This window comes from Mesoplodon bidens, assembly GCF_964165515.1.
Source record: "Mesoplodon bidens genome assembly, chromosome: 8".
Taxonomy (NCBI): domain Eukaryota; kingdom Metazoa; phylum Chordata; class Mammalia; order Artiodactyla; family Ziphiidae; genus Mesoplodon; species Mesoplodon bidens.
The window spans coordinates 14,237,827-14,250,444 of NC_138165.1; the positions used below are offsets into that span (position 1 = coordinate 14,237,827).

Below are 12,618 nucleotides of genomic sequence, written 5' to 3' on the forward strand. Positions count from 1 at the left end.
AATAGTTAATCAAGTCCAAGAAGCACAGAGAGACCCATACAGGATAAATCCAAGGAGAAACACGCCAAGACACATATTAATCAAACTATCAAAAATTAAACACGAAGAAAAAATATTAAAAGAAGCAAGGGAAAAACAACAAATAACATTCAAGGGAATCCCCATAAGGTTAACAGCTGATCCTTCAGCAGAAACTCTGCAAGCCAAAAGAGAGTGGCAGGACATATTTAAAGTGATGAAAGGGAAAATTCTACAACCAAGATTACTCTATCCAGCAACAATCTCATTCAGATTTGCCAGAGAAATTAAAATCTTAACAGACAAGCAAAAGCTAAGAGAATTCATCACCACCAAACCAGGTTTACAACAAATGCCAAAGGAACTTCCCTAGGCAGGAAACAGAAGAGAAGGAAAAGACCTACAATAACAAATCCAAAACAATTAAGAAAATGGTAATAGGAACATACATATTGATAATTACCTTAAATGTAAATGGATTAAATGCTCCAACCAAAAGACATAGACGGGCTGAATGGATACAAAAACAAGACCCGTATATATGCTGTCTACAAGAGACCCACTTCAGATCTAGGGAAACATACAGACTGAAAGTGAAGGGATGGAAAAAGATATTCCATGCAAATGAAAATCAAAGGAAAGTTGGAGTAGCAATTCTCACATCAGACAGAACAGACTTTACAATAAAGACTATTACAAGAGACAAAGAAGGAAACTACATAATGATCAAGGGATCAATCCAAGAAGAAGATATAACAATTGTAAATATTTATGCACCCTACATAGGAGCACCTCAATACATAAGGCAGATGTTAGCAGCCATAAAAGGTGAAATCGACTGGAACACAATAATAATAGGGGACTTTAACACCCCACTTTCACCAATGGACAGATCATCCAAAATGAAAATATATAAGGAAACACAAGCTTTAAATGACACATTAAACAAGATGGACTCAATTGATATTTATAGGACATTCCATCCAAAAACAACAAAATACACTTTCTTCTCAAGTGCTCATGGAACATTCTCCAGGATAGATCATATCTTGGTTCACAAATCAAGCCTTGGTAAATTTAAGAAAATGGAAATCGTATCAAGCATCTTTTCTGATCACAATGCTATGAGAATAGATATCAATTACAGGAAAAATCTGTAAAAAATACACACACAGAGACTAACCAATACACTACTTAATAATCAAGAGATCACTGAAGAAATCAAAGAGGAAATCAAAAAATGCCTAGAAACAATTGACCATGAAAACATGATGACCAAAACCCTATGGGATGCAGCAAAAGCAGTTCTAAGAGGGAAGTTTATAGCAATACAATCCTACCTCAAGAAACAAAATAACCTCAAATAAACAACCTAACTTTAAACCTAAAGCAATTAGAGAAAGAAAGACAAAAGAACCACAAAGTTAGCAGAAGGAAAGAAATCATGAAATTCAGATCAGAAATAAATAAAAAGAAATGAAGGAAATGAGAGCAAAGATAAATAAACCTCAAAGCCAGTTCTTTGAAAATATAAACAAATTTGATAAATCATTAGCCAGACTCATCAAGAAAAAAAGGGAGACTCAAATCAGTAGAATTAGAAATGAAAAAGGAGAAGTAACAACTGACACTGCAGAAATACAAAGGATCATGAGAGATTACTACAAGCAACTATATGCCAAAAAAATGGACAACCTGGAAGAAATGGACAAATTCTAAGAGAAGCACAACCTTCTGAGACTGATCCAGGAAGAAATAGAAAAAATAAACAGACCAATCACAAGCACTGAAATTGAAACTGTGATTTAAAATCTTCCAACAAACAAAAGCCCAGGACCAGATGGCTTCACAGACAAATTCTATCAAACATTTAGAGAAGAGCTAACTCCTACATTTCTCAAATGCTTCCAAAATATAGCAGAGGGAGGAACACTCCCAAACCCATTCTATGAGGCCACCATCACTCTGATACCAAAACCAGACAAAGATACCAGAAGAAAAAACTACAGGCCAACATCACTGATGAATATAGATGCAAAAATCCTCAACAAAATGCTAGTAAACAGAATCCAACAGCACATAAGAAGAATCATACACCATGATCAAGTGGGTTTTATCTCAGGAATGCAAGGATTCTTCAATATATGCAAATCAATCAATGTGATAAACATTAACAAATTGAAGGAGAAAAACCATATGATCATCTCAATAGATGCAGAAAAAGCTTTTGACAAAATTCAACACCCATTTATGATAAAAACTCTCCAGAAAGTAGGCATAGAGGGAACTTATATCATCATAATAAAGGCCATGTATGACAAACCCACAGCCAACATCATTCTCAGTGATGAAAAACTGAAAGCATTTCCTCTAAGATCAGGAACAAGACAAAGTTGCCCACTCTCACCACTATTATTCAACATAGTTTTGGAAGTTTTAGTCACAGCAGTCAGAGAAGAAAAAGAAATAAAAGGAATCCAAGTTGGAAAAGAAGAAGTAAAATTCCCACTATTTGCAGATGACACGATACTATACATAGAGAATCCTAAAGATGCTACCAGAAAACTACTAGAGCTAATCAATGAATTTGGTAAAGTAGCAGGATACAAAATTAATGCACAAAAATCTCTTGCATTCCTATACACTAATGATGAAAAATCTGAAAGAAAAATTAAGGAAACACTCCCATTTACCATTGCAACAAAAAGAATAAAATAGCTAGGAATAAACCTACCTAGGGAGACAAAAGATCTGTATGCAGAAAACTATAAGACACTGTTGAAACAAATTAAAGATGATATCAACAGATGGAGAGATATACCATGTTCCTGGATTGGAAGAATCAACATAGTGAAAATGACTATACTACTCAAAGCCATCTCCAGATCCAATGCAATCCCTATCAAACTACCAATGGCATTATTCAGAGACCTAGCACAAAAAATCTCAGAATCTGTATGGAAACACAAAAGACCCCGAATAGCCAAAGCAATCTTGAGTAAGAAAAACAGAGCTGGAGGAATTAGGCTTCCTGACTTCTGACTATACTACAAAGCTACAGTAATTAAGACAGTACGGCAATGAAACTTAAAAGCTTTTGCACAGCAAAGGAAACCATAAACAAGATGAAAAGACAACCCTCAGAATGGGAGAAAATATTTGCAAATGAAGCAATGGACAAAGGATTAATCTCCAAAATATACAAGTAGCTCATGCATCTCAATATCAAAAGAACAATTAACCCAATCCCAAAATGGGCAGAAGACCTAAATAGACATTTCTGCAATGAAGATATACAGATTGCCAACAAACATATGAAAGGATTCTCAACATCACTAATCATTAGAGAAATGCAAATCAGAACTACAATGAGGTATCACCTGACACCAGTCAGAATGGCCATCATCAAAAAATCTACAAACAATTAATGCTGGAGAGGGTGTGGAGAAAAGGGAACCCTCTTGCACTGTTGGTGGGAATGTAAATTGATACAACCACTATGGAGAACAGCATGGAGGTTCCTTAAAAAACTAAAAATAGAACTACCATATGAACCAGAAATCCCACTACTGGGCATATGCCCTGAGAAAGCCATAATTTAAAAAGTGTCATGTACCACAATGTTCACTGCAGCTCTATTTACAATAGCCAGGACATTGAAGCAACCTAAGTGTCCATCAACAGATGAATGGATAAAGAAGATGTGGCATATATATACAATGGAATATTACCCAGCCATAAAAAGAAATGAAATTGAGTTATTTGTAGTGAGGTGGATGGACCTAGAATCTGTCATATGGAATGAAGTAAGTCATCAAGAGAAAAACAAATACCGTATATTAACACATATATATGGAATCTAAAAAACAAAAACAAACAGGTTCTGAAGAACCTGGGGCAGGACAGGAATAAAGATGCAGACGTAGAGAATGGACTTGAGGACACGGGGATGTGGAAGGATAAGCTGGGACAAAGTGAGGGAGTGGCATTGACATGTATGAACTACCAAATGTAAAATAGATAGCTAGTGGGAAGCAGCCACATAGCACAGGGAGATCAGCTCGGTGCTTTGTGTCCACCTAGACGGGTGGGATAGGGAGTGTGGGAGGGAGATGCAAGAGAGAGGAGATATGGGGATATATGTGTATGTATAGCTGATTCACTTTGTTATACAGCAGAAACTAACACACCATTGTAAAGCAATTATACTCCAATAAAGATGTTTAAAAAAAAAGAATGAAATCAATTCAGACCACTTAACTCTAAATTAGAGGATCAGTCACCTAACTTCCCACTCTCAAGATGTCCAAGAGCACTTCATACGAAGAAGTGACATCCATTTAGGGTAAAATTTTATTAAGTGTGCAGGTAAGCTGCACACTTCTATTTATTGGAAGCAGCCCTGTTATACTGATACATACCATCTTCCTCAACTCCTCATTGGAAACAATAATGACGTTTGGTGGGTCCCCAATGGCAGTGGCAGCTCCTCCAATGTTTGTGAAGATCACTTCTGCAATCAGGACTTGTCTTGGATCAAGATTGAGCACCTCACACAATCTGTCATGAATGGAGGAAAATGAAAACAGTCCCGCTATTCACATTGTGAATGGCCCATGTGAGACTTAAAATTTTTTAAAGCGTTTGCTTGTACAAGGGAGGCATGTGTGTGCATGTGCTCGTGCACATGCACACGCACACACACACCTGTGAGAAGGGCAATGCTGAGGGGTAAAAAATGACAACAATGCTACAGAGCTACTGGATAAAGTCGACTCTCAACATTAGATTTCTCTGAAAGTTAACATACAGCCCATCTGAACCATCCATGTGAAAATATACTCCTGCCTTGCCCCCACAGGTCGGGAGGAAGCGCTCAGGGTGCAGGACCCTGTGCAGGGCAGGCCCTGGCACAGATGAATGCGTCTTTGCCACCAGACCCCTCTGAGTAGGATGAGGCTAGAGCAGAAAGCACCGCCACCCAGTGGCTCACACCATGCCTGCCAACCTAGCTCCGTACCCACCTTACACTTTTCAAATGCTGAGGCCCTAAGCTTAATATTAACAAGGAGCACACACTCTACAGCAGTGGTTCTCCACCTTGGCTACACACTAGATTTGTCTGGGAATCTTGACAGTCTTGCTGCCCAGCTCACGACAGATCAACCCCTGGGCCTGGGCCTGGGCAGCAGCGTTTAGAGCTCCACAAGTGGGTCCACTGAGCACACAGTTGAGAAAAGGTTACTCTAAAGAAAGTTTAGGAAATACCTCATGGTATTTCCTCCTCCACCTGCCCATCACATTGCCCACTTCCTTACAGAAGCCAGGCCTGGGTGTGGAAGTTGGCAGAGAGGGGGGTCCCTGCTGCATTCAAGGGTTCTTTTTTTTTTTTTTTTTTTTTGGCCACTCCACGGCATGCAGGATCTTAGTTCCTTGACCAGGGATTGAACCCACGCCCCCTGCAATGGAAGCGCAGAGTCTGGGAAGTCCCTCAAGGGTCCTTTCTACCACCTCCCAGCTCAGAGCACAGCCAGCAGCTCTTCTGAGGGGGGCTGGCCTACAGAACCGTGTGGAAGCTGAGAAGGGAGCGGTGTCCAGGGACCAGGGACAGGGATGAATCCAAAAAAGAGGATCAGACCCCAATCAGCAGCAGGAGCTGTCAGGTTAAGAGGCCCCAGCTCTGCTTCTAGCAAGAAAAGGATTAGTGTGTGCTAATCAACAACGCCAGATCTGGCTGTTTAACTGTAAAGACTAGCGCTACTCAATCCAGACAAAGGCGGAAGAAATGTGATTAAGCTTATAGAGTCATGAAGAATATGGTAGTATAAACAGTGAATCTGAGCACACCAACATTTCGATCTTGAAAGATGTAATTTTTAGACTAATAAATGGAATTGCTATTCTCACATAAAATTACAAAGCCAGTTCCTAGAACACTAAGGATATAAACAAATCCCAGCAAGGCTGAGACAACCCTCAGCTGCCCAGGTTATACAGGGATGCTGAGAACATGGGTGCCATCATCAGAGAGTGCAGTGACATGCTGGAATCTGGCACATTGTGAGATGATTTTCAAACCAGTGTCAGCAGCAGAGCTGCCCTGGTTGAAGTGGGGTGGGTGTGAACTGCCTCTTGCTCACTGAGGTGTCCTAGGGGCAGGGTTGGTTTTAACATGTGCTACAGTTTACAACACCCTCCATCTCCCATTTACCCTCAGAAGAACCCTGGGTACTGGGAGGTGCTATGCTCCCTGTGCAGGAACGCTGAGTTCAGCGTCCCTCCCCTCAAATCTATATTTGCACGTGGGCCATGACAGTGTAGTCAAGCTTGCAGAAGCCTGAGCAACAGACTGACTTGTGGCACTGCAGGCCAATCCGTGGGCTGCTGCCTGCGCTCTGTTCCTCTCTAACCTTCTTTCTCCTCTCCCCACCCCACACTCCAACTCCCTCCACCTCTGAGGGTCACTACTCTTCCAACAACAAAGGCATTGCCCAGAATTAGTCCTGAGCTCTGGAAGTAGCCCCTCGCTGGTGACATTGAACTTGCTGTGTCTCATGCCTCAAGTGCAGCAGAATCTCTTATCTGGCAGAATCCTCAGAACACTAGTTTGGGTTAATCTCTTTGATGGTACAACCCAGATCAGTGCAGCTGAAGTGACTTGTCTAAAGGTCCTCACTACCTAGCTTCCCAGAAACCACCAGCCATACCTGTGTCCCCTCAGTCTCCCCAGGACCAGCCAGCACCAGCACATGATGGGTCTAAGCAGGGGAAGACCATGCTATGCTGGGAACCATCTTTAAAATAAAGAACATAAAGTCTAGATACAAGTGTACATCCATGACCTTGCAAGGGGCTGCACAAGGACAGGCTGAAGCCCAAGCCCCAGGAGGCTCCAGGAGATCAGCCTGTGGTGCTCGGTGAATGTCAAACAAAGGAATTGGATGGAATTAAAGGGAGCAACATAGAATCAAACTGAATTTCTCTTTCCCAAAGTTGCCTTGCGAGGCCTTGCCAGGTCCTATCCTCCCACAAGGAGCCTGCCCGAGCGGGACGGCAGCCCCACCTCCCACCCTCTGGCTGAGCGCCCCACGGAGCCCATGGACCCGAACTCCTGGCCCCTGACGGTCTGTCCCACAGGACACAAAGGCCCATGTGTGCTGACTCCTGCAGCGTTTCTGCAAACACCACTGCCACTGTCACAGCCGTGCACACAGAGCCACAGTCCCAGTGGGTGTGCAGGCCGGACCCAAGCACACGGGTGGAGGGCGAGGTCAGCAGCCAGCATGCGCTGCCGTGAGCCTGGCCTGATGCCCACACGGTGCCACTCTGCCTACCTTATGGTCACGGGAGTGAAGAGGAGCGCTGTGGTGACGTTGTCCAGGAAGGCAGAAAGGACTGCGACAATGAGACACAGCATGATGATCATGGCCCATACTCTTCCCCGGGACAGTTTGTATGCCTGCAGCGCAATAAAGAACAAGCCAGGATCAGCAGGGTCAAAGAACAGATGCAACATTTCATTAGGGTCTCTAAAACTAAGGGTCTAAATAAACATTGCATGGAGGATTAAAACTTAGACCCACAAACTCCTAAATCTGCTGAGATGCGGCAGTAATGGCTGGACCTGGACGTTCTAAGTCCACCCTGGCCTATGTTCTTTCCCTCAGATTCTCCTTCTCGGTGCCCTGTGGTGGTCAATCTGTCACAAGGTGACAGCCTGTCACCCCTGTATCCCCTAGTCTTTTACACACTCCTTTTGGTTGGACAGCTTGGGCTGTGACGTTGGGATCCACCTGACCCTAGAGTCTGCTGATCTTTGGGGATCTAGGGGTTACTTTCAGTACCAAGGTATTGTGAGGAAGAGGCCAGATAGTACCTGGGAGGTGCAAGATGGTGCACAAAGATGGCAAAAATCACAGAATTGTTCTATCATTCAAGGTTTGGAAAGGGCTTTGTAAAGTAAATTTTTTTTTTTTTTTTTTTTTTTGCGGTACGTGGGCCTCTCACTGTTGTGGCCTCTCTGTGGAGCACAGGCTCTGGACGCGCAGGCCCAGTGGCCATGGCTCACGGGTGCAGCTGCTCCACGGCACGTGGGATCTTCCCAGACCAGGGCACGAACCCGTGTCCCCTGCATCAGCAGGCAGACTCCCAACAACTGTGCCAACAGGTAAGCCCCGTAATAGTCTTTATTTTAAAGTCTATTTCATCTGATATGAGTATTGCTACTCCAGTTTCCTTTTGATTTGCATTTGCATGGAATATGTTTTTCCATCCCCTCACTTTCAGTCTGTATGTGTCCCTAGGTCTGAAGTGGGTCTCTTGTAGACAGCATATATATGGACCTTTTTTTTACCTCCATTCAGGCAGCCTATGTCTTTTGGTTACAACATTTAATCCATTTACCTTTAAGGTAATTATCAATATATATGTTCCTATTACCATTTTCTTAATTGTTTTGGGGTTGTTATTGTAGGTCTTTTCCTTCTCTTTTGTTTCTTGTCTAAAGAAGTTCCTTTAGCATTTGTTGTAAAGCTGGTTTGGTGGTGCTGAATTTCTTTACTTTTGCTTGTCTGTAAACGTTTTCATTTCTCCATCGAATCTGAATGAGATCCTTGCTGGGTAAAGTAATCTTGCTTGTAGGTTCTTCCCTTTCATCACTTCAAGTATGTCCTGCCACTCCCTTCTGGCTTGCAGTTTCTGCTGAAAGATCAGCTGTTCACCTTATGGGGAGTCCCTTGTATGTTATGTGTTTCTCCTCCCTTGCTGCTTATAATATTTTTTCTTTTTATTTAATTTTTGATAGTTTGATTAATATCTGTCTTGACATGTTTCTCCTTGGATTGATCCTGTATGGGACTCTCTGAGCTTCCTGGACTTGACTGACTATTACCTTTCCCATGGTGCGGAAGTTTTCAACTATAATCTCTCAAATATTTTCTCAGCCCCTTTCTTTTTCTCTTCTTCTTCTGGGATCCCTATAATTTGAATGCTGGTGGGTTTAATGTTGTTCCAGAAGTCTCTGAGACGGTCCTCAATTCTTTTCATTCTTTTTTCTTTATTCTCCTCTGTGGTATTTAGTTCCACTATTTTATCTTCTAGGTCACTTATCCATTCTTCTGCCTCAGTTATTCTGCTACTGATTCCTTCTAGAGAATTTGTAATATCATGTTTTGTGTTGTTCATCAATGCTTGTTTGCTCTTTAGTTCTTCTAGGTCCTCGTTAAACATTTCTTGTATTTTCTCCATTCTATTTCCGATATTTTGGATCATCTTTACTATCATTACTCTGAATTCTTTTTCAGGTAGACTGCCTATTTAGTCTTCATTTGTTTGGTCTGGTGGGTTTTTACCTTGCTCCTTCATCTGCTGCATATTTCTCTGTCGTCTCATTTTGTTTAACTTACTGTGTTTGGCGTCTCCTTTTTGCAGGCTGCAGGTTCATAGTTCCTATTGTTTTTAGTGTCTGCCTCCAGTTGGTGAGGATGGTTCAGTGACTTGTGTAGGCTTCCTGGTGGAGGGGACTGGTGCTTGTGTTTTTGTGGGTGGGGTGGATCTTGTCTCTCTGGTGGGCAGGGCTGCTTCTGGTGGTCTGTTTTGGGTTGTCTGTGAACTTAGTATGATTTTAGGCAGCCCCTCTGCTAATGTGTGGGGTTGTGTTCCTGTCTTGCCAGTTGTTTGGTATGGGGTGTCCAGCACTGGAGATTGTTGGCTGTTGGTGGAGCTGGGTCTTCACATTGAGATGGAGAGATCTGGAAGAGCTCTCGCCATTTGATATTACGTGTGGCTGGGAGGTCTCTGCTGGTCCAATGTCCTGAACTTGGCACTCCCACTTCGGAGGCTCAGGCCTGACACCAGGCCAGAGCACCAAGACCCCGTCACCCACATGGCTGGGGTCACGTGAAAGAGGCCCTAAACCATCAAAAGCTATATCAAATATCCAGCTGGGAGATCTGAGTGGCGTGGACATGGGCTCATCTGTGGTATGGCTGCTGGGCTCAGGCTGGGTTTTCAGCCAGGACCAGTACAAATTCTGCCAGTCAAAACTTGCTGGTGGATTCCTCAGGGTATATGGGGATATATGTATACGTATAGCTGATTCACTTCGTTATACAGCAGAAACTAACACAACAATGTAAAGCAATTATACTCCAATACAGTTGTTTTTTTTAAATAAATAAACAATTAATTAAATGCAATAAAGAAAAAAAGGAATGTTTATATGCTCAATGTTTACAAAGTAATCATTGAAATTATTTCACCAAAAAGTGGAGTAATCAGAAGCTGATGACTTAAAATATGTGGATACTCTGAAGTGCGAAGCAGTTTTGGTGCATAGCTCTCAACCTGCCAGTTTGAACCCTGTCATACAAACACTCAACTCGAGTACGCTTCTCCTTGATCCTCTTCTTTGGTTATTTGTTGAGAAGCTGAAAGTGTTGCTCAGAGGCACCTAACTTAGCACAGCAACTCTATCCATCTTTTCAGCAGTGATTTTGAAAAGGAGGACAGAATTTTAAAATATTTGCTTTAAGTGGTAGTTTTATTCACTAAATATGTAATGGTGGGAAAATAAATACATCAATTAACTAATACATAACTATTAAATGCCACATCAAACTTACCTTTACAGCACAATAATCAAAAAATCCAGTATCTGAAAATATGGCGACTAAGATCATCTGTGGGGAAAAGAGAAAAAGGAGACAAGGAGAATGTTTCAGCATTCAGCACCATCCTGAAATGACACCAGAGTGATCACTTTCAAATCTGATCTCTGGCCTCTGCGTGAAAGCTACCACCTCATCAAGCTTCTCACTCTCTTGCTGAGTGTGCTTCACTTACTAACTCCCTGAATCAAGCCCCTTGCTAGTGGGTTTGCACCACCATATGTGTCCAAGGATATGTGCCCAAGGTACATTATCATTCCATCTGATTCCAGCTGATCTTGACAGTGAACACTGTGTTATAATTCCTCTCTGTCTTATAGACCAGGAAACTGGCGGGCAGAGATGGAAGGTGACTCACTCACAGTCACAAAGCTAGAAACAGGGAAGGAACTGGGACAGAATGTGGCCTTCTGCACCTAAGTGTCCACATGAGCAACAATTCAATGTTTTAAGACTTTTAAACTGGCTTAAATTTTGTTTCCTAAAATAATTTGAGTTTTGTCACCAATTTGATCAAGACAAGCAAATAAGAGTAGTTACATTGAAATGATTATTCTCTGGGTTCTATATGAACCCAGAAGGCCTACTCACTTGCGTTTTTCCACTGATGACACTGAGTTGGTGAGAATAGATAGGCTAGATAGTAACAAAAAGTAATGTCCCATTTATTCTAAGTCTAATCAACCAGACACTTCAACCAGCCTGAACTTTCTGGAAGATTCTCTATTCTACCTCCTTAGATGGTGACGTACCATGTGCTGAACTTGGAGTGAGAAGATGCAGGTTCAAATATCAATGCTGCCACTTAGGAGTCATTTAACATTGAGCAAAAAATTTATTTAATTCTCTGTACTTTGGTTTTCTCACTTCATCTCTGAATGTCTGTTCCTTGTAAGGTTGTTGTGAAAATTCAATAGCGTTATGTAAACTAAAGTACTTAGAAAAGAGTGGGCCCAATACTGTCTTTCAAGTAGACAGTGCAAAACAAAAAATGTCCAAAAATTAATTTAGACTCAGTACAAATATCTACCTTGTCTAGCATGACCAACAATATTCATCCTAACCCAAATGGCCACTGTGAGGCCATTTATAGAATGCGGAGCTTCACACACTAATGGAAGCTTCACATGAACGTGGATGGGTAGGTCCTGTGTGGTCTTCCACTGTCATGGTGAAGCTGTTCCACACGTCGGCTGCCAGAACCACCCAAGAGATGCTGGAACTCAGGGACTGGGTAAGTGGCCACATGGGTGGTTGGCTGGCATGCAACAGGGTGGAAAAGGCAGGGGCCTAGTTATATAGACTGTCTCTGTACCCCGCAAAGTTCTACCAATTCCACTTGAGAAAAAAAATTAAACCACTCATTTTTAAAAATCCTAACCACCCCCAGTAGCTCCAAATGTAACTATATTAAGAAGGTAATTAAAGTGAAGCCCTAACCCACTATGACTGGTGACCTTATAAGAAGAAGAGCTGAGGACACAGATATGCCCAGAGGGACAATCATGTGAGGACACAGGGAGAAGATGATCATCTACAAGTCAAGGAGAGAAGCCTCAGAGGAAACCAACCCTGCCAACACCTTGATCTCAGACTTCCAGCCTCCAGAACTGTGAGGAAATACAGGTCTGTTGTTTAAGCCACCCAGTGTGTGGTACTTTATTATGGCAGCCCCAGAAAACTAATACACCAATCATTTAAATTTTCTTAAAAACCTATTTTATAAGCCATCTGGTATGCCTTCCTTCTTCCTTCCATAGGCCCAAACCCTATACACTTCAGGACCCAATACATTCGTCCCTCTATGAAGCCTGAGTTCAGAGCACTGACCTGCCCCCCACTCCACCCACAGAGTAGGTAGCCACTTTGGGTCACACCGAAGCCTAGAGCAGCAGGGCCCTCCACGGTGCTAGGGCAGAAAGAATATTAGCAA

General features: G+C 42.3%; 1 protein-coding gene across 2 annotated transcripts in view; it reads right to left on the reverse strand.

The window, feature by feature from the left end:
- The window catches only part of OCA2 (OCA2 melanosomal transmembrane protein), a gene marked incomplete at its 5' end in the record, with an annotated part of 171,552 nt that overhangs the window by 103,330 nt on the left and 55,604 nt on the right, over positions 1–12,618 (reverse strand). For both annotated transcript variants that reach the window (XM_081242282.1, XM_081242281.1), the window contains 3 exons: positions 4,440–4,578; positions 7,353–7,477; positions 10,641–10,697. In XM_081242282.1, coding sequence (XP_081098408.1) covers positions 4,440–4,578; positions 7,353–7,477; positions 10,641–10,697 — 321 coding nt within the window. The remainder of the gene's footprint in view (positions 1–4,439; positions 4,579–7,352; positions 7,478–10,640; positions 10,698–12,618) is intronic.